General features: G+C 36.3%; 1 protein-coding gene across 1 annotated transcript in view; it reads left to right on the top strand.

Moving 5' to 3' along the window:
• The window catches only part of LOC136034175 (interaptin-like), a 442,249-nt gene that overhangs the window by 392,795 nt on the left and 25,688 nt on the right, over window positions 1-23,766 (top strand). The window contains exons 3-5 of the mRNA XM_065715356.1: window positions 4,573-4,869; window positions 10,001-10,140; window positions 17,583-17,778. Of these exons, the coding sequence (XP_065571428.1) occupies window positions 4,573-4,869; window positions 10,001-10,140; window positions 17,583-17,778 (633 nt within the window). The remainder of the gene's footprint in view (window positions 1-4,572; window positions 4,870-10,000; window positions 10,141-17,582; window positions 17,779-23,766) is intronic.

The following is a 23,766-nucleotide window of genomic DNA, read 5'->3' as shown; positions in this document are numbered from 1 at the left end:
GCATTAAAGATAAGAAGAGAGAGAATTATCCCCTGTCTAACTCCACACTTGACTGGTATATGTCATAAAAAATCACCATTTCCTGACTTTAATCTTAAATAAGATTTTGAATACCAAAACTTCAAAACCAGAATCACAGACGCATTTACACCAAGCTGACTAAGAGCATACCAACCTTGACCATGGCAAACACTATCGAATGCTTTAGATATATCAGGGGTGAAAAAATGAAGACTATAACTACTCCGAGTGGCTTCCTTAATAAGTTGCGCTAAAACACCATTAGCATGTTGACAGCTCAGACCTGACCTGAAGCCGAACTAGTTAGCTTCATAATTAAGAAGTTCATCGATATGTCTTTTCCTTTCTTTAATATAGAAGTTATACTTCCATATAAGAATGAATCAGGAACAATAGATCTTGAAAGGCACATCTGAAATAATAATTGAAGATGCGATAGAAATTCAGCTGACCTCGGATCAAGATGAGCCACACAAATGTCATCAAAGTCACAAAAATTTGACTTTAACCGTCGAAGAAATTTCACAATATTAGATTTATCAACAGGTATTGTATGTCTTTTGGCTCACACTATTAGAAAGAACCTTCGCCACTAAAGCAGTAAAACGGCTATGAATATCATAATTAATTTCGATAAAGATGCGCGTATAATGTTTAATCCTCGACAATCTTGGAATAATATCACTAGAAGAAGATTCTTCGAGTTTCGACCCATTCAGCACATTTTGCCACTGTTTATGCAGCGCCCGAAAACCGAACTACAAGACAATGAAGCTTATAAGCCGATTTTGTTCTCTCCTTGATACTTAAACTTGCCCCCTGGAAGGCCTACCGCAAGTAATCCACATTTTCAACCAAAAGTTGGCTTGGTTCTTCACTTTCATAAGTTCTGGCTCATACTTCCAAAAGGTCTCACGGGTGTTAAGTCGCACGCTAATCAACGGAACAGCTATTGCTTCAGCCTGTTTAATTGGAGAAACGATATTTCTTTTGTAATAGTTTTAACTTACCACGAGCGTCACAGACAAAATAACCAGCGCCAAGAAGATGATAAGGCATCGAAATAGTGGATAGCAGAAAAGCAAGAGTCGAAAAACAGAGTGACCAATTTGCATTATCCCAATCACGTTTGCAAGTCCATTTCTTAGGCTTAGGAGGTGCACTGAAACTGATTGTAGAGCTAATAGATAGATCTAAATTGAGAGTGAGATGATCATAGTCTCTTTCCTCATCGTTGACATGAATATCAGAGGAATAAAGAAGGGGTGAACAGTCACAATTGTCCAAATCTGAAACTGCTCCACTATTATGGATATAAGAGAAGCGGCAATCTTTATTTATAATCCTATTCGCAGCTTGTACAGCATTTAGCAGGGTCTCAGATCGAGTGGATGATATGTGAATGTTGTACTTTAGATCACCGGCAAGAAGCCATGAATACCTAAGAGATTCAGTTCCGCCAGTTGGACCTTGTAGCTTATCACAAGACTTGGCAAAACTCGAGAGCGACTGTACAAACTTCTTATCATGCGGCAGGTAAGCATTAATTAGGACAGAGTCACCAAGTCTTAGAGCTAGAAAATGCTCGGATGAGTGATAGCACACCGGTGATAAATCTACAAGAGTCCGTCTGGTATAACACGTGAGGCCACCAGAAGGCCTACCCCGAGTCTGTCTACTATTGGAACTAAACACAATATGATCACGATTCCTTCGTAAAAAGTTCAAGCTGCAGGTAGGGAGCAAGTTTTCTTGCAGGAGAAGGACATCAAAACGGCTCAACTTTTCCTCAGGGCTTGGCTCTTTGTCTTTAGTCTCGTTAATGTTAAACGAGCCCATCGAAATAATGCGACAGTTCATTTATGAAGGCACCCTGTAATGGTCTTAACAAGAGCCTGGAGACGAGGACAGCGAAAACTAAATGTTGCATGATCATCACCACAGTTTGTGCATTTTATCGGATCCGTACATGGGGTGTCTTTGCAATAATCATGACGATCAGAATATCTCGCACATTTATAGCAGGTATTAGGACAGTTAGCAATTAGATGTTCAGGAGACTGGCATTTGTTACAGCATCTCGGGATTTTTTTATATTCATAGACACGGATCAGTTCATATTTAATTTTCAATCCCTGTCTAAGAGCCGAAATAAGAGACCCTTGATCACTAAAAGCGATCTCGACACACCGGGAATTTCCAATCTGGGTGGTTCAGCAACTCCAGAACAGTTCTTCAACAGAGATAAATCAAACGAGTCGCCAATCCCCTTTGCGATTCCGTAGAACTTCCTCTCCAGAACCTTCACATCCGATCCACGCAAGACTGATCGGGCTCAATCGCAAAAGCTGCTTGCCGCAACGCTACCAATATTCACTATTATTCTGTCTCCAGAGGTGCAAATATTCTCACCACATTCATATTGGCCAATTTATCAATCACAGCTTTTCGTTTCGATGGATTGTCAAGATCACGCGGTGTCTTCGTGATAACAATTGTCGCTTGATTCGTTACAACTGAAATAGAAGCAGCACCGTCCCCTGGTAATCCTGGGAAGTGGAGATCATAATCAGTCTCCTTATCTTTAATTTGTAACAAGATCTGTTGAAGAGTATTAATTTTTCCCGAGAGCCTAGAATAGGTTACTCCAGGCAAACACGGAACCTCTGTGGGGGAACGTTTCACGAAAACAGGAATGATAGGAAAAGGCTCAGTTTTCATTTTCTGAAACTAAACAAGCATGTCCATCAGGTGATTCATTAGAGCATTTGGTCCTGGTCGTTTAGGACAAGTATCCATAATTGGCAGCTTTTCCCACAGCAGCTTCTTCCCCTTCGTAATATCAGCCAGCTGAAAAAAGTCAACAGCTGATTTCAAAATAACTGCATCTTCTACTCCTCTCTCCAAGCTATGCTGAAGAAAGTTCAGAACGGTGGAAAAAACTAAACATTCCGAAGGTTCAATATCAGAGTCCATTTTCCTTGCACCGATTGACTAATTGAATGAATGAAGGAGCCCCGGAACAAGGGAAGTGTAAGGACCCCTTCAACTATTCCCCTTAATTTACGGGTAACAATACGTCACTTGCGGGAGGTTCCCTCTCCTCTTCTTCTTTTTCCAAGTACGCTTTTTAATGATATGAAATCAAAAATGATCTAATTCACTGAAACAATTTGAGTTTAAACCACTGAATTAAAATGCAAGTTTAAAATAAAAAAAGTTTTCATTCTGAATTGAGGTCAAGTTCCACCATAGCAAATATTATGAAATAACTGAATTAGCTACGGTCACTGAGTTAATTCAAGTTCACAGCAGTTAATTAATACAAGTCCAAAGCACACTATACAATCCAATAAATCCAAAGAGGCGTTCGCACTTTGAAGACTAAATGAAGACTCAAAATTCTTAGCTTAGTCAAGCTAAGAGTCGGCCAGGCTAATGCATATTTCAGTAGACTTTCTCAAATTTGGCGCAGCCAGATGTAATCTCTTCAACTTAAACTGAGGCTGTTCAACAGCAACATCCTCTGAACGCTTTGCTATGGTTCTGAAACTTGGCACATAGATCAAATACTTGAAAAGAAACTCATCGTGTTTGAAAATATGTTTTTAAGGCGCATTCTAAATATTCACTGGTCCAAAAAGTAACAAACGCTACTATACGACAGAAGACATCTCAGCCACTGGTATCCAAAGTGATCAAATATAGGAAGTTGAGATACGTTGGTCGTGTGATTCGCATGCCTGAAACTCGACTACCAAAGGTTGTCCTTCAGTGGCAGCCACGTAGTACCAGAAGAAGAGGACGCCTCTAAAACACCCTACCAAGCAGCTACTGGGCTGACCTACCAAACCTCAATGGCTCAATCCAATCTGAATGGGAAGATGTTTGGGTGGTCGCAGTAATAAGAGAAAACTGGTGACTCTTTTTAGATGCCCTTATTGCCTCATGAGGCACAGGGAGGTCTAAGGTAAGGTCTTCTACCCAAAGAGCCAGTCAAACAAAACATGTGAAAAAACCCAGCGTATGCTGTTTTATGAAGACTGGAGATTTTCTCCTCTTTCGCAAATAAAAAGTTGGTTGGTTCTCATTTCAAGAAATCGTATTCTAAATTTGTCGATCAGCAAGAAGCTCTAAGCTTGACTCTTCCTCGGATATTATGCAATTTTCTTTGTGGTACTCATAAATGCCACATTGTAGCAGAATAGGAACAACGAACCTGAAAAGATGTAAGGCTTTAATAAGTTTTGCAAACAAGAAAATATACATTTCAGGAGGACGGGCAAAAACTGAGAAAAAAAATATAGTAAATTATACAAGAAAAACGTAAGAAAAATCTCGTCATTGATCACAGGCCTTTTTTTTCGTCTACTAATTAAAATTATATATTTTAAAGTTTGATGATAGTCTTACATATATTTTTTGTTGTATTTTTTGTTGATTATAATATCATATTATTATGACATTGGATAATATTTATCGTATGCTATTTATTAATTTATTTATTATAATGGTTAAGTTTTTATCATGGAAGATCTGTTCTTTTCTTAGACTGCTGCCTTTACTATGACCTCATCGGCTGATGGTCAGATTTCATCTTTTGTTGACATAAATCTTAAACAAGTTGATGCTGATGAATTGTTGACTAAACATCATAAAAGCAAGGAACTCTTTGAAGAAAGGTCTCTAGCATCAGAGAGACCATCGTCACCTACTTCTAGTAAGTCTTTTGAGGTACTAGCATGGGTGGCCAATCACGAACAGAGTTCAAATGAGCACCAGCAAAAGCTATTAGATTCATTGGATATAGAGATGGATGGTCATAGAACTGGGAGGATAATGAACAAGGTAAACTGAAAGATTTACTATGTTTTCTAGGGATTGACTTAGATTGGGCTATAAGAGATAAACCCGCCTAAATACAAAAAAATGTACACATAAATAAGCATCGTACCACGTTTGTTTATGGATTTGACCTCCAGCTTGCATCAATATATAACATAATTTATTTGGAATTTAGTTTTGAGCACGGGAGGTCATTTATCTGCCGAATCTGGCAGATTATATGAAAGTCACGGAAAAGTGGGCGGAACCCCCTAAGTTTGTCACATGTTTTTTTGGGGGGGAGGGGTAGAAGGAAGAACTAACATCTAAAATATACTACCTCTCTTCTTCACTCATTTTCACTAGTGAAGATTATGTTGGAACATTCTATGATTTCTAAGAGCATCATGCCCCACCCTAGAAATAAGATTTGTCCTGATTTTCAATGTACTTAGGGTATAAAATTCTTTCAAACCCGGAAGTTCCAAATAAAGTTCAAAATTTTATCAAAAAATTGCGTCATCAATACAATGTAGCCAATATATTGCTAGCCAAGAGCTGAAAATGGGTCGAGATCATCTAACTATATAATACTAGCTGTTGGGGTGGCGCTTCGTGCCACCCTAACACCTAGTTGGTGGGGGCGCTTTGTGTCCCCCCAAGCCCCCCCCCCGTGCGCGTAAGTCGTTACGCGCCATTGTCGTTGTGTCCCTGTGTCCCACCTGTAAATATAGAAATATATATATATATATATATATATATATATATATATATATATATATATATATATATATATATATATATATATATATATATATATATATATATATATATATATATATATATATATATATATATATATATATATATATATATATATATGTGTGTGTTTTTAACTACGTAAAACTTGCGAATATACAACATTCTTCGATGTCCCATTGTCTGTGCATATAAATAGATTGTCAGGTATACCGACTCTCGTACATGCAACATAAAATTGTCCATGTGAAAAACAATCCGTATTCAGATCTATACCTGATTATTCTAATGATTGCCCTTGAACTTTGTTGATGGTGATTGCTAATCGAACATTCCCTTTGTCCCCGTCGTCATTTATATATCCCCCTGTTACCCCGGCATCCCCCTTGTAGTTGTGTCCCTGTGTTCCGGTCGTCATTTATATTCCCAGTATCCCGGTCGTCACTTATGTCCCAGTGTCCCAGTCTGTAATTTCTCTTTGAGCGTCCCAGTCGTCATTTATATTCCCTGTGTCCCGGTCGTCATTTGTGTCCCGGTCTGTAATTTATCTTTGAGTGTCCCGGTCGTCATTTATATTCCATGTGTCCCGGTTTTTAGTTTTCTTTTTCTCCTTTAGTTTTCAGTTTTTTTCCTTTTTTTTTCTTTTTCAGTTTTTGGTTTTTTTAGTTTTTTTTATTAGTTTTTGTTTTTTTTCTTTTTATTTTTTTGTAGTTTATACCTTTTTTTAAGTTTTTTAGTTTTTTTTTCTTTTTTAGTTTTTTACCTTTTTTTAGTTTTTTAGCTTTTTTAGTTTAAAAGTATTTTCTTTTTAGTTTTTTTGTAGTTTTTATCCTTTTTAGTTTTTTTTTTCTTCTTTTGTATTATTGCTAAGGCCAAGGTTTGAACCTGGAACCTCTCGGACCTGGAACATAACGCTTTACCAACCCAGCTACTTCGGCTTGAATACATTCGTTTTTGAATTGGTATATGATGTGTTCCGGTCGTCATTTATATTCCCTGTGTCCCGGTCGTCATTTGTGTCCCGGTGTCCCGGTCTGTAATTTCGTCAGTCGACAAACATGACGTCAGTCGACACACAAACATGACGTCAGTCGACAGACACACAGACAACTTATTTTTATATATATAATATAAATACATTTAGAAAATCGGTTGCATTATCGATCTTTCTGGAATCCAACGTTTTTTGAAATAAGTACTGTTTTCACTGTATATATCGTGTTATGTGATATCTGTATCATTTACAATGAAACATTAAATATGAGATGTGTATGCAACAAGTTAATTTATCACCGTCACTTATTTAATTCAGAATGAGAAAGTTTTAGTACCTAACCTAACCTGAAAAGGTCCCCGCTCAAAGGGACTGACCAAAGGTATCTCTATCGTCCCTTAGAATACCAAAAATAGACAAAAATTCTAAATTGTGCAATATCAAAAGAACATGACACTTTTCTAGTTAAATAAAAAACCGCATTCCGTTTTGAACCGCAGAAACCGCTTTTTCGCAAAACGTTGGAACTGTTTAGAACCACAGAAAACTGTTCGAACCGCAAAAATCGTTTTCTTGCAAACGGTTAGAAGGATGGTTGAGTCTTTCTTTTCAAGTGACAAACAAGTTTTATTCAGGTTATGTTGCGTCAAATTCTTTATGTTGTGTCAAAAAGACGCAACATAAAGGACACACATGATGAGCTATCACTTCGATTTGAGGATTTTATCGTTGTAGTGCTTCACTTAGTATGGAACTAAGCACTTTTTTTAACTATCAGTTATAAATTGCCACGGCTAAAAAAAAGGAAGAAATCTGACCGATCATGGTAAGCAAACGTTTCCTTGTTGAATGCATCATGGCTTTACCACAACCGTATTTTGGCTTACCACTTTGGACCAGACTGATTTTTTTTTTTTTTTTTATTTAATAAGGCCTGGAAACTCAATAATTCCTTCCAGGGGTAAACTGTAGGCATTGGATTCTTTCCAAAAAGTTTCATTCGCATAATTCAACTAGTTCTTTTAGATAGCAAGAAGGCCCACGAAAAGACTTTGGTAAACGTTCACTGTTTATTCTCTTAAGATTGAAAAATGTTAACAAAACGATTGTCAATTTCTAATATGCACAAAAATTGTAGTCGACAGATTTGTGTGGGATTCTACTTCCATTCCCTGTTTTCTTTTTTTTATAAATGTATTAATTACTTTTGTATCTTAAACTGGACGACTTTTCATTTTAAGTACTTCAGGGAAAAAAATCCATAGTATCACAGGCTTTAATTTAGTGACCTCTTTAAAGGAATATGAAATTCCAAATCTATTTTGATAAATTTTAAAGTACTTAATTACATTATCTTTGTATGCACATCAAAGTTCTCTGAAAAAAAAAACTTTTTTAAACTTAGAATGTATTTACTTCTTCTTGATACTCAGTGTAGAGTTTAGCCGCCAGAGGCCACCAGAGCTCTGTTTGATCCTCTTCCATCCGAATATATTCAAACTTACTCTATTTACCCCCTCCCAAGAAGTTCTAGGTCCTTAAGATCCTTTTTTTACGACGTCTTTGCTCTCTATTTAAGGACGCTTTGCTTTTTATTTGGCTCTAAATCGATAAGTGTAAAGGGCGTTCTTTGGTGGTCTGCCGTCCTTCATCATTAAAACGTTACCTAGCCATATCAACCTTTCTGTCGCTATTGCGTTAGAAACTGTTATTTTTGTTCAGCTTGTGGTTTAATTAAATTCAGTCAGCCAAAGTGTCCTAAACTTTGCATAGGCAATTCTTCTGGAAAACATCTAAAAAATCCTCTTTGATCTTCTAAAGTACCCATGTTTCAGAACCATGCCTGGCTATTGTCATCGTTGCCGCTTCCAAAGTTTCCGTAATAAAAAAATGAATAAAATAAGATAAAAGAGGAAACCTAGTAAAGAAAAGAGGTAATCTTGGTGCAAGATTTCCCTTCTAAACTAGCTACAAAACAACAAAAATTTTGCTCTATTTTTATCTGGGATACTGTTTAATGCGTTTCTATGCTATATTTCAGTTTATTGACATTTAATAAACTGATATCGCCACATGATGTTTTATTTTCCCAAAAGTATCGCTGTCGTCAGTTACCCGACTACCAGCATCACCAAAAGAATGGTGAAATTATAGTAGCTTTTTATAATTTTCTAAAGAATAAGAAGAGATGCAGCACATTAACAGACATGGACCAAAAGTTGTTCCACAAAGTTTAAATCTAACCTATTTAAGCCACAAAAATATTATTTTGCAAGGGGGGCGTGGCAATAGGTGTCGAATATTCTTACTCACCCTGCTGGTATGCTCTTTAATTTTTTCTACAAAAAATAATTGAAAAATGAAAAAGAAGTTTTTTTTATCTAGAATTTCTACGAATTTACAGTCCTAATGCAGTCAAAGGATTAATCTCTGAAGCTTAGAAGCTAATAGGTTGAAATCAAGTTAATAAAATAGTTGAATTTTAAACTTTTCTGTCATCACTCTTATGTCTAAAAGTCATATTCACACTTCTTAGATAGTTGTAAAAAAAAACTGTTGCTCAGCTTTGTCGAAGACAGGAGTAACAGGACTAGGAAGATGAAAATTTGACTTAAATTCCAATTGGCCTACAGATTCTACCTTTGAATGAACCTTAGCCAACTGTTTTCGGTAATTATTTCATAAATTTGAAAATGTCAGATTGGATTTTCAGGCCAAACAGCGATGATAATGTCCAATACGAGAAAATTTTGTATATGTTGGTATCTTTGTATTTTTATTTCTTGTCCCGGTCGTCATTTGTGTCCCGGTGTCCCGGTTTTCAGCGTCACTATGAAGTACATATCGCCGAACCTTTGTTTTTTAACTTAATTCTGGTAGGCATTGATGACCTTATCCAAGTCAAAATCCCAAACCCAATCATCATCGCTATCATTTTCAGTTTTGATATGTTTTGACTCTCGCTTTCCAGGTGGATTTTCATCTAACTGCGCGGTTTTGCGTTCTTTAGCCGCAAGCCTGTTTTCTTGCTATTCTTGTGATTCCTCGGCACGCTTTCTTTTCTTACTTTCTCTATGATTCCTCGGCACGCTTTCTTTTCTAACTTTCTCTATCAGCAGCAAGTTTTTTGGCATAGACAATTTGAGCAGCTTCCTCGGCTGTTGCCACTGTAGGTTCTTCAGTCATTTTACAATTAAACATTTTTCCGTGAACGCATGTCTTAAATACCATTAATGACGTCACCGTCATAGCAAAAATGACGACAACTAACTTCATGACGTCAGTCGACACAGAAACATGACGTCACCTGACACACAGACAGACAGACAACTTATTTTTATATATATAGATAGATAGATTCCCCTCATATGACGATTATCATAAAACCTATTCTCTTTGTAGAGTAACATTCAAGAAAGTAGTTTTCATAGCTCTATTATCTCTGCTGCTTCTGAAATAAGTCACGTGGATAACGCTGTTCAGTGTGATGGTGAAAATGAAGTTAGATGCGCCCAAGGACAAGAATATGAAATGGTGAATGGGTATGAAATTTCACTGGATTTTAATTTTTTTGTAATTAGCTTGCAAGGAATGTTAAAAAGTTTGAGGTAAAACATTGAAAATTATTTGTGCTACTATGTGCCCGTCACATGTTACGACGATCTTAAGAAAAGGAAATTCGAGTTGAATTTCCTGTGGGAACAGTCCGCGTCCAGGGTTCCCAAGCCTACCAGAAAATCTTGAAATTTTAAAAACTAATTTTCCAGTAATAGAAAACACCTGGAAATGCAAAGAAAAAATTAAAATATCCTAGAAACGTTTCAGTTGTCCTGGAATATATTCTTCCTTCCTTGTGAATAAACGCAAACGGGTTAAACATTTAACGCATGAATTTTTTGTAGACATCTTTTAACAATAGTAATCTTATAACATTTTTATTTTATTTTAGTGTATTGCTGGCTCTTTACTTGTATCAGCTGTCTGACAGCTAACAAACACATAAATATCAGCTGATATATACACTGATTTTTCATTACCCTCGCATTGTGTTATACTTTTTTCCCCTTCAGTTTTAACCCTAAAACAATTGATTGAAAAAATGTAATAATTTAGAAAATAATATTCCACTTTGTTTGTTAGCTGAGCTGTGAATGATGTCAGATTATATTTCACATTTTTCTATTTAAAACACGAATCTGAAGTAATCTCAAATGATAATTAAATAGGCCGTTTGTTTATTCATGTTTTGTCTACTTCTAAATAAACCATTTTTACTGTTTCTGTTTCAATGTACCTCTTGCTATTCTGTTTAAACAAAAACAACATTCGAATAGAAACAAATTATTCGTTTTTATTTAACTTTTCTGTTCTGTCTTGTCGGTTTTTATATTTGTTATTTTGTCCTGTTTCTGTTTTTCCTCTCTGTTTTTCTTAATATGTTCCAATATTAGTGACGGGTTGTAAACACAACTCTACTGTGAGATATTGAACCTTTAAACTGATACCGTAACGTGAAATAGCAGTGAAAGAACTAAAGAAGAGATTAACTTCTGTGTAATTTGTATCGCTTTTCTAGTAAGGAAAGTTGGTGAGATTGCTAAAGATGACAATTTCCTCAGAAGTATATTACCGATAATATGATTTAGATACAGTATCATATCTATTTCAAAATATACCCCGATATTATAATGCTATCGGCATGTTGCCAAGACTTAGTTGTAATGACTTGTTTCATGACTTGACTTGTATCAGGACCGAGCAGCGGAAAATGTCATGAAAAAGCCCTGGAAAATCATTCCAAGATAAGTGTAGGAACTCTGCTCTGGCAGAAAACCTCCTCTTTAAGCAAAATTCCCAGCTGAAAGTTGTCTTCGAGAAATTCTCCCCCGTGGAAACTCCCCTCTTCATCGCGAAAAATTCTCCTTGCGCATTAATAATGATCGTATTTCTAAATTTAAATATATTTATAAAAATTTCAATGGAAAATTTCCCCTACGGACAACTATTCTCCTGGAAATCCCCTAATAATTCTCCTTTATTCGATATATCGAAAACCATGACAATGCTTTCGATACTACAATAATCAAAAACACGAACATCAACTTTTTCCAACTTCATGCTTTCTACAAGAGAGTTAATCTCAAACTGAATTAAGCCGTTCCTTAAGTATATTTCTATAAATTACTTGTTGTATTAATTTTAATTACATATACAGAGTCAGTAAAAATATAAATTTACTCCCATGTGGGAAATTTTCTCACATATAACATAACGATGATGTTTTTAAATTTCAAAAGTATTGCTGGTTACCAAATTCAGAGAGTTTACAGAGAAAGATATTTATAGTTCTGTAAGGTGTTTTAGCCGACAGAATTCGTAGTTGACTAATCCGTTGATTGAATGACCATGTAAAATGAATAAAATGACCGAGAAAAACTATCAATTTGTCCTCTTGAATGGCGTTTTATTCGACCCAAGGAATTGATAATTAATTGACACTAGAGTCAAATTAAAAGTTGAAGATGACTTATTTTGCACAAAAAAGAATTTGGAGGAAAGTAGAAAAGAACCAGGAGGTGCAAAAAGGAAATAGGATTTACAAATTCAGTCTGCAATAATGGAAAATAACATTATGGGAAAATTCCAACTTTTTGCTGAGACAAAAGAGCTTTGAAGGGAGTAGAAGGTCTTGTACCAGTTGAGAAAAATCAGAATTTTAACCAGAAAATAGAATTGAATGAATAGAGTTGAATTGTAGTAATAGAATTGAATAGTAGAAATTGAATTGAATTATTTTCACTATATTCACTAGATTCTGTTAAGGTGTTACGTCGAAAATACGTCGTATATATGGGGAAATGGGACTATCCAAGTGAACAAATATAAACTCAATATTTCTTTTGCAATTAGAAGATACAGAAGGCTTTGTCACTTTCATTGGAAATTTGTTTTACTTTTGGGCAATATTAAAGTAAATATACATCAAAACTTTGAATGAACTTTGTCAGTGAACTATCTCTGAAAATAATCTAGTGAGTAATCCGGAAGCTCATTATTTTGTGGAAGACCCGAAAAGTTTTGTGTATAAAATGCTAGTTTCATTTATATTATTGTAGTAATACTACTGATTTCGGTCGCTGCATATGTGATTGAAATATCTGGACTTTTGTACCTGTTTTTTCACTGTCTAAATAAATGGATATATCCCGTTTTGAAAATTTATTTTTTCGTCAAAGAACGGAATTGTGGTAAAAAAAAAAGAATACTTAGTCTAAGGCGTGAGAAAAGAATACCTAGCTTTAAAACTTGATTTCAAAAAGTCCTTTTAGTTATTAAATAAAAAAAAACTAGTTTTTTTAACTGAAAGTAAGGAGCGACATTAAAACTTAAAACGAACAGAAATTACTCCGTATATGAAATGGGTTGTCCCCTCCGCGTCCCACGCTCTTTACGCTAAAGTTTGACTCTTTGCAACAATTCTACTTTTTAAAACAATTAAAAACTTTAGTGTAAAGAGCGTGGGATGCGGAGGGGACAACCCATTTCATATACGGAGTAATTTCTGTTCGTTTTAAGTTTTAATGTCGCTCCTTACTTTCAGTTAAAAAAACTAGTTTTTTTTTATTTAATTTCTGAACGTTTTTGAATTAATGCATGTTTGATTTTGGCTCTCCGCACATAAATTATTGAAATGAAATTAGTATATTAATTTTTTTTTTTTTTGGCTAAATGGCTTTCTCTTAGTTTTGATCAGACGATTTTGAGAAATAAGGGGTGGGGAAGGAGGCCTAGCTGCCCTCCAATTTTTTGGTTACTTAAAAAGGCTACTAGAACTTTTAATATTCAACGAACGTTTTTATTAGTAAAAAATATACGTAACTTAAGAATTAACTTACGTAACCAACTTTTATATTCTTATATTTTTATTATGTGTACGAGGGGGTTTGTACCCTCGTTAATACCTCGCTCTTTACACTAAATCGTAAGTTTTGTCCCAACTCCTTAAGAATGACCCCTGAATCAAAAAGGCCGTAGAATAAATAGTTGAAATCACTAAAAATATTTTAGCATAAAGAGCGAGGTATTTATCTCCTCCTAAATACCTCGCTCTTTATGCTAAAGTATTTTTAGAACCCCTCATATGCGTAATAATCTCTGTTCGTTTTAAATTTCAATGCTATTCCTTACTTTCATTTGAAAAAACGTTTTCATGTTTATTTTTTCATTGTTTTTTTATAGTAATGCTAGAAAATCATGCTCCCTTTTCATTGAACTTTTCTTCCCCCATGATATATTCCTCAAAGGAAAGATCCTCCTACAAAGCCCTCTCCCATCAACCCCACCCCCCAAACCAAAAAATCCCCATGAAAACGTCTGTACATTTCCCGATAACCATTACTATATGTAAACATTGGTCAAAGTTTGTAACTTACAGCCCCTCCCTCAGGGATTGTGGGGGAGTAAGTCATTCCCAAAGACATAGTTATTATGGTTTTCTACTATGCTGAACAAATTGGCTATCTTAAAATTTTAATCTGTTGACTTTTGGAAAAAAATGAGCATGGGAGGGGGCCTACTTGCCCTCCAAGTTTTTTGGTCACTTAAAAAGGACACTAGAACTTTTCATTTCCGTTAGAATGATCCCCCTCGCGACATTCTAGGACCACTTGGTCGATAAGATGACCCCTGGGAAAAAAAAAAAAAAAAAAACAAATAAACACGCACCCGTGATTTGTCTTCTGGCAAGAAATACAAAATTCCACATTTTTAGATAGGAGCTTGAAATTTTTGCAATAGAGTTCTCTGATATACCGAATGCGATAGTGTGATTTTCGTTAAGATTCTATGACTTTTAGGGGATGTTTCCCCCTTTTTTCCAAAATAGGACAAATTTTCTCAGGCTCGTAACTTTTGATGACAAAGACTAAATTAATTGAAACTTATATATTTAGAATCAGCGTGAAAATTCGATTCTTTTGATGTATCTTTTAGCATCAAAATTCCGTTTTTTAGAATTTCGTTTACTATTGAGCCGGGTCGCCCCTTACTACAGTTCCTTACCACGAACTGTTTGAAAAGAAAATAATTCGGTATTTCGGGGCTTCTGACATTATTACTCCTTTGCGGAAGTTAGGCTCAAAATTGAAAAAGGATTATATTTTTTCTCTGGGCCCCTTCCACCTCTTAGTTCGTTTATTTTCCCGTTAGTTTTCACCTGTTTTCGCTTGATAGTTGTGTTATCTCTTAGCAGTTCTTTCGTTAGTTGAGTTATGGTTGTGGTATATATGTTTTATCGCTCGTATAGTTGTGTTATTTTCAAATTATACTCCATAATAGAGAGGCTCTGAACACCCAGCATTGTATGTTAAGCTCTTAATTTGACGTTTTTTTCTAACGTGACCACATTCGTCCTGCGCCCTTTTCATTGAATTTTTTCCCCCATGGCATATTTCTCCAAGGAAAGATCCTCCCATATAGCCCCCCCCCCTCAACCCTACCCCCAAAACCAAAAAAATCCCCCTGAAAACGTCTGTACACTTCCCAATAACCATTATTATATGTAAACACTGGTTGAAGTTTGTAACTTGCAACCCCTCCCCCAGGGACTGTGGGGGAGTAAGTCATCCCCAAAAACATAGTTATTATGATTTTCGACTATGCTAAACAAAATGGCTATCTCAAAATTTTGATCCGTTGACTTTGGGAAAAAAATGAGCGTGGGAGGGGGCCTAGATGCCCTCCAATTTTTTTGGTCACTTAAAAAGGGCACTAGAACTTTTCATTTCCGTTAGAATGAGCCCTCTTGCGACATTCTAGGAACACTTGGTCGATACGATGACCCCTGGGGAAAAAAAAAAAAAAAACAAAAAAAAAAACAAACAAATAAACACGCACCCGGGATTTGTCTTCTGGCAAAAAATGCAAAATTCCACATTTTTGCAGATAGGAGCTTGAAACTTCTACAGTAGGGTTCTCTGATACGCTGAATCTGATGGTGTCATTTTCGTTAAGATCCTACGACGTTTAGGGGGTGTTTCCCCCTATTTTCCTAAATAAGGCAAATTTTCTCAGGCTCGTAACTTTTGATGGCTAAGACTAAACTTGATGAAACTTATATATTTAAAATTAGCATTAAAATGCGATTCTTTTGATGTAGCTATTGATATCAAAATTCAATTTTTTAGAGTTTTGGTTCCTATTGAGCCGGATCGCTCCTTACTACAGTTCGTTACCACGAACTGTTTGATTATTTAATAGAAGTGGGTGGACAATTTAGATTTTTTTTTGCAGTTTTTTTCGTTAACACCGTGAACAAAAAAGAAAATTTAGTGAAGAAAAACACCATTTTCTAAATCGATGAGAAAGGAGGGGGTTTATGTGGTAAACGCTCACTCCCTTCCCCTTTGGATGCTCTCATTTATAGAAGAAACAACAAAGGGGAGATTTTAGAAAAAAACAAATGTTTTAACATTTACATTACCCTGAATATCGCCTTGCTATCAATGAGAAATCTGTGTTGTTTTTCTTTAAAGTTTTGTTTTCTCATGGTAATTTTGTGGACGAGTTACAATACCTGCCTCTTATTTAGAGATTTTTTTTTCTCATTTCCTGAATTTTGTTCACGGGCTCTACAACGTTTTTGATAATATTAAATAGTGAGAGACTGTTTCGAAATCAAGAATTTTTATATTCTGCATCCACTTTTGGGGTGGAAAACACACTCGGTTTTAGATTGTCCTTCTGGAAGTTGTATTTGGAACAGGCAATTTCTTGCGTTTGTTTGTTTGTCTAAAGTCTAACAAGTTTTGTCTTTTCTACCTGAAAATAAATTTTGACTCGTATTTTCTCACAACTTGAACCTGTATAATTGTAGCATTGTAATAGACTAATCGGGTTTCATTCTAAAGTTCATTCTTTGCGGTTGAATATCGACAGTGTTTTCCTTTGAGGCATGAGAATTGCACAAATGAAAATACTGAAAATACCAAAAGATAAATATCTAAGGCCCATATGCCTTGAATTACTAAAAAATAATAGACATGCTTCTGGGTTTTTCTTGGTTACATCTTTTTTTGACATATCAGTTTTCATCGCACTTGGTATTTACCAAGTGACATAAAGCAATCGTATATTCTGTCGGTGTGTCTGTCTGTCGGTCCCGCTTTTACTAGTTTGGGCACTTACAGATAAGCTAGGCCAATGAAAATTGGCGGGTGTATCAGGACCAGACGAGGTTAAATTAGAAATAGTCTCTTCCCCGATTCGACCATCTGGGGGGGGGGGCGAACAAGATAGTTGAAAAGAATTTTATATGCCAATAAAACAAATGATTGTTCTTCTTAAGTATGGCTTGTGGCCTAAAGTATGATTCTCGCTTACGGTGCGAGAGGTTTCAGATTCGGATCCCGGACCACCCAAATTTTACATGAAGAAAATCTGAAACCAGATACTTGATCAATATAGCAATCGCTGAAAGTTGGCAGGCGTGTCAGGGACTCGACCAGATTAAATTAGAAATAGTCGCTTTCCCGATTCGACCTTCAGGGGGGAGGGGAGTGCAAGGACGGTTAATTCTGAAAAAAAAATTATAAAAAAGAGGTATTTTTAACTTGCGAACGGGTTATCAGAACTTAATGAAATTTGATATTTAGAAGGACGTCGTGTCTCATAGCTCTTATTTTAAGTCACCACCGAATCCGGTGACATTGGGGGAGTTGGAGGGGGAACCAGAAATCTCGGAAAACGCTTAGAGTGAAGAGATCATAATGAAACTTGGTGGGAAGAAGCTCTTGGCTCTTGGCTTTTACGACCACGTCACAAGTGGTGTATGAGCTATTGGCTCTTGTTTCTGTTCATCATTAGGATCTACTATTCAGGTATTAAGTTTCTTTACTCAAATTAAATGTTTTTTGTCAGTTCGTTTATATTACATTATTCTCGTCAGTTTAGCCTTTATTGTAGCTCTCCATTGATTGTTTTCTAGGTGTAATCCTTCTTGTCATGAAAATCTAGGAAAACAATCAGCCTCAACGACATGTCTAATTCAGCCTCTTTTGAAGAACGTTTTAGATGCAATGGAAACAAAGCTTGAAGCTTTCCGTAGGACTATCAAGGCAGAAATGGGGAGACCTGATCATCCAGATTCGCTGCCAAATATGTTTTTGGAATACATGGAAGCAGTGAGTCTGATATCCATTATTTTTTGTTCTTTTTTCTATCTTTGTTCTGTTGTGTATTTAGCTTTCGAAATTATTTTAAAGATTGACTGAAGGTTTTTTAGGGTATGTTTTGTTGATATTATACGTCTCTGGGCTGCAAGTTACTTTGAGATTGGCTATTTGAGAAAAATGTTATTTATTACCGTTAGGAAAGTTCACCAGGATTTTGTCTCGGATTCAAATTCTTTGTCAATTATTGTGCATAGTAGAATTTTCTGCAATTTTTATAGGGTAAGGTATGTTTCGTCTCGGATAAAATATGAGATCTTTCGAGTTGGTAATATTTTTTGGTATTTACAGGAAAATATAGAACTAAGAGCTTTTCAGAAATATACAGAAAATTTTAAATATTTTATGCAAGTTTTGAACTTAGTCCTTTAAATTGAAATCGGCAAATTTTTTCTGATTATGTCTTAATATATAGAAGATTTTTTGTTCAAATTGGACCTTGTCTCACGGGTAATCTTGTATAGTCAGTAACTTGTAGGAAAGACAATTTGAATAGCCGTTAAATTGTGGGATTAGTATAATGAGCTGATTTTTTTATGTGTGTTATGGTTTGATAAAGTTTTTCTTCTGTTGTTAATCCTTGAAAAGTGTATAGAGGGTTTTACTTACTCCTCTTATCAGACCTTACCATTAACCACAACCGATCCTTAAGACAAACAGTCTTTAGGCAGGGGTTTAGGATACAGAATTCAGAAAACTAGATTTTAAATTCGATTGCCGAGTCTTGTTGAAAATATCATTTTCCCTCCCAAAATGTGAAGATTATTAAAATTCTGGAAATTCTGTCCTAGATATTTTGTGTATATTTTTCTTTCTTTTTTTGCGGGAGATTTGGTAAAGTAAAAAAAGAAACAGAAATCTAGGAATTAATCTAAGACTTCAACGACTTTTTTTACTTCAGATGAAATTCTTACATATATCGAAAATTTCCAGATGAAAGGTGGAGGATTATACCCTATAACATAGAATCCCGGGTCTATACTACAGTCAATCTAAGGTTCAACCTCAATCAAATTGCAGCAGTTTTTATTTTGGTACCCTTCAAACCGGAAAAATATTTCTACAACATATTAAAAATTTGGCCAAAATCGGGTGAGGCGAAATTGACCGTTTTCGTCTTTTCTTCTAAGATGACGACTTTTTAAAAACAACTTAATTTGCATATGTAGAAAGTCCATAACAGGTAAATCAGGTACATAGATCCCGAATATGAATTTTATTTTTATTTTGTTTTGTTTTTTGTCATTTTCACTCCCCCCCCCCCCTCCCCACTCTTTCCATAAATCAAGCGTTGACACAGGTCTGAGAGCAATATTGTGCGAAAAACTAGAATTTTAATGCAGAAAGGAACTCCTATCCATATCAATTTACTGCCCCCACGCTCCAACCTAAACGTGAGCACCCTAAATTCTTAGCATCCAATAAGCAACTTCCCACAACCAGCTAAATCATTGATTTTAATTTGAAAAAATCGCCGATAACTTAAAATTGCAAAAGGATCGGAGATTCATCATATTTATCTAATCAATCAAATGTCATCCTCCATTTGAGCCTGATCACTAGAGCAACTAGTTTCTTTGCAAGATTTGCAATTTCGAGGCAAGATTTGATGCCATTTCGATGATAGTTGCACCGGTCACTATCACAGGATCTTTTACAACCACAATTCACGACGGTGAGAATTTTCTTTGGTACCGATGAGGATAATGTGCGTGAGGGTAGGATACAGCGTGCTCTTCTGGAGTCTCCATCCCCAATGTTGAGGATTAAGAGAAGGGAATTTAACCCCAGTCACATCTTGAACTTGATGATAGGTTCCAAAAGAGTGAAATTTCGCTGCTGTTGAAGTAGTAGGTATGTCTCCGGGATGACAGAAAGCTGTAGACGTTGCTACTTTGTGCTGAAAGACTCAGTGTCGGTAGCTATAAAGATTGTCAGCAGCTTTTCCACCGCACAATATAGAAAGTGCAGCCTCTCCTGCTCAAAAAAACTTTGCCAAGTTCATGTTGACGGGAATTTTCGTCGTAGCCAAGGATTACTTGAGGAAAAGGAAGCAGTTTGCAGGATTCAATCCCAATCTTCTTAACAATAGCTTCGATGTCCCAAGTTGCACCTGAAGCAGTTGCCTTAGTCTCTCTATGCAGGTGAGCCGTGTGGTGCTTAGGAATAAGAGATACAGTAACTACACCATCTAGTCGGTATCATCACCGACAACTACAGCGTCCAAAGTCTTCGAACACTCAATCCCTCTTAGCACAATAAGCAAGTAAGCATCATCTTTACATTCGATGGTTCTCACACCCTTGCCTTGTAAATAATCAGAAAGTGTATTTACGAAAGGGGCTTTATTCTTTTGGCACGGAAGAAATTCCTATTTTTTGGTGGCCAGTCTCATTTCTTGGTAATCAGTACTTTGCTTACACTGACACGGTTTTGCTTAAGGTGAATCGTATCTATTGTCGAAGCAGCGATGTTTTAGCCATCAAACACAATAATGGCGTCTGGATATTTGGTCGGAACGTAGTTTTAGTATCGGTCAAAGATATCTGAACATGTTACTTTGTTTCGTCTAAGGAATCCTGTGAAGCAAAGTGTCCCTGTCTAAGACGTTGGTGCAGGTCAGACTAACTTTTCCCACAATAGTTTCAATTTCTGAAAGTCACTTGATAGCTTTTACTAACTCTTGTTTAATTGGGTTTCAGCTCAAACCAGATACATCAAAAAGTGACACTGAATAGGAGTAAAGTTCATTTTTAAAAGAAGATTATTCGTCCATATTCAGTCTTTTGGATACAGTTATACGACGCTGAAACAGTAAAGAAAGATCTAAACAGTGAATTTCATTCCTAACTTTTGTTTTGTAGTCATAAGATCTGTTTGATCCTTCCGTTTGAACGAATGCTCCTTCAGCGATTTCCCTGCCATTCCGTCAAGAATCTTCTTCAAAGTGGCGGATCACTCTCGAAAGGAGACGAATGTTAAAAAAGGCAATAAGTATTTGTGCGTCTTTGGAGTTCCTCTGCTGCCTTGAAAAACCAAACTTTGTGTAGATCGCTTGTTTGATACGAAATATCCATCAGTTAGATAAGACAAGATTTTATATTAAAAGAGCGGCTATTACAAGCCCAAAAGTGCCGAATATGCACTTTAGTGTCAGTACAAAATTCTAGAATTGTAACAAAAGTCATTATTTCCTGTTTTCAGCAGTTTTTATTTTGGTGCCCTTCAAACCGGAAAAAAATTTCTGCAACATTTAAAAATTTGGCCAAAATCGGGCGGGGGGAAATTGACCATTTTCGTATTTTCTTCTAAAATTATGACTTTTTAAAAACAACTTAATTTGCATGGGTAGAAATTCCATAACAAGTAAATCAGGTACATAGATCCTGAGTATGTACTATGTTTTGTTTTTTTTGTCATGTTCAGATTTTTTGTCATTTCTTTGGTGCCGATGAGGATAATATGCGTGGGAATAGAATACAGCGTGCTCTTCTGGAGTCTCCATCCTCAATGTTGAGGATTAAGAGAAGGGGTCTCAACCTCAGTCCAATCTTGAACTTGATGATAGGCTCCGAAAGAGTGAAGTTTCGCTGCTGTTGAAGTAGTAGGTAGGTCTCCGGGATGGAAGAAAAATGTAGACGTTGCTACTTTGTGTAAAAAGACTCAGTGTCGGTAACTGTAAAGATTGTCAGCAGTTTTTGCACCTTACAATATAGAAAGTGCAGCCTCTCCCGTCGCTTTAATCTCTTCTTTCGAAACATCAATTTGACAAAACGTAGAAGTATTTTTCAAAGACTGATCGGCATCTGTCAACCGTTAAAGGAAAGGGACCGTTAGAGGAAAGGGAAGCAGTTTGCAGTTTTCAATCCCAATCTTTTTAACAATGGCTGCGATGTCCCAAGTTGCACCTGAAGCGGATGCCTTAGTCTCACTATGCAGGTGGACCTTGTGGTGCTCAGGAATAAGCGATACAGTAACTACAAGAACTAGTTGGTATCGTCACCGATAACTTTTCCCACAATAGTGTCAATTTTTGATAGTCGCTTGATAGCTTTTACTAGCTCTTGCTTAATTGGGTCTCAGATCACACCAGAAACATCAAAAAGCAACGCTGGATATGAGCGAAGTTCATTTTTAAAGGAAGATTCTTCGTCCATATTCAGTCTATTTGATACAGTTATAAGACGCTGAAATAGCAATGAACGATCTAAACAGTGGATATCATCCCCAACTTTGGTTTTGTAATCATAAGGTCTGTTTGATACTTCCATTTGAACGAATGCTCCTTCAGCGATTTTCCTGCCATTCCGTCAAGAATGTTAAGTTATATGACGCTCAAACAGTAAAGAAAGATTTAAACACTGAATTTCATTCCTAACTTTTGTTTTGTAGTCATAAGGTCTGTTTGATCCTTCCTTTTGAACGAATGCTCCTTCGGCGATTTCCTTGCCATTCCGTCAAGAATCTTCTTCAAAGTGACGGATCACTCTCGAAAGGAGACGAATGTTAAAAAAGGCAATAAGTATTTGTGTGTCTTTGGAGTTCCTCTGCTGCCTTCAAAACCCAGACTTTGTGTAGATCGCTTGTTTGATACGAAATATCCGTCAGTTAGATAAGACAAGATTTTATATTAAAAGAGTGGCTATTACAAGCCCAAAAGTGCTGAATATGCACTATAGTGTCAGTACAAAACTTTAGAATTGTAACAAAAGTCATTATCAGGTACATAGATCCCGAATATGTACTATGTTTTGTTTTGTTTTTTTGTCATGTTAAGATTTTTTGTCATTTGTTTGGTGCCGATGAGGCTAATATGCGTGGGGATAGAATACAGCCTGCTCTTCTGGAGTCTCCATCCCCAATGTTGACGATTAAGAGAAGGGGTCTTAACCTCAGTCCAATCTTGAGCTTGATGATAGGCCCCGAAAGAGTAAAATTTTGCTGCTGTTGAAGTAGTAGGTAGGTCTCCGGGATGGAAGAAAGCTGTAGACGTCGCTTCTTTGTGTTGAAAGACTCAGTGTCGGTAACTGTAAAGATTGTCAGCAGCTTTTCCACCTTACAATATAGAAAGTGCAGCCTCTCCTGCTGCTTTCATCTCTTCTTTCGAAACATCAATTTGACAAAACGTAGAAGTATTTTTCCTAGACTGATCGTCATCTGTCAACCGTTAAATCGAAACCGCTTTGCCAAGTTCTTGTTGGTAGGAGTTTTCGTCGTAGCCAAGAATTACGTGAGGAAAGGGAAGCAGTTTGTAGTTTTCAATCCCAATATTTTTAACAATGGCTGCGATGTCCCAAGTTGCATCTGAAGCGGATGCCTTAGTCTCACTATGCAGGTGGACCTTGTGGTACTCAGGAATAAGTGATACAGTAACTACACCAACTAGTCGGTATCGTCACCGATAACTTTTCCCACAATAGTGTCAATTTTTGAAAGTCGCTTGAGAGCTTTTACTAGCTCTTGCTTAATTGGGTCTCATATCAAACCAGAAACATCAAAAAGCGACGCTGGATATGAGCAAAGTTCATTTTGAAAGGAAGTTTCTTCGTCCAAATTCAGTCTTTTTGATACAGTTATAAGACGCTGAAATAGCAATGAACGATCTAAACAGTGGATATCATCCCCAACCTTTGTTTTGTAATCATAAGGTCTGTTTGATCCCTCCGTTTGAACAAATGCTCCTTCAGCGATTTTCCTGCCATTCTGTCAAGAATCTTTTTCAAAGCGGCGGATCACCCTCGAAAGGAGACGAATGTTAAAAAAGGCAATAAGTATTTGTGTGTCTTTGCAGTGCCTCTGCTGCCTTCAAAACCAGACTTTTTGTAGATTGCATGTTTGATACGAAATATCCGTCAGTTAGATAAGGTAAAATTTTATTTAAAAGAGTGGCTATCACAAGCCCAAAAGGGCCGAATTCACACTTTAGTGTCAGTACAAAAT

The sequence above is a fragment of the Artemia franciscana genome, chromosome 12 (assembly GCF_032884065.1).
Source record: "Artemia franciscana chromosome 12, ASM3288406v1, whole genome shotgun sequence".
NCBI lineage: Eukaryota > Metazoa > Arthropoda > Branchiopoda > Anostraca > Artemiidae > Artemia > Artemia franciscana.
Note: the sequence above shows the minus strand (reverse complement) of the source record. Positions and strands in the feature narration are given on the sequence as shown.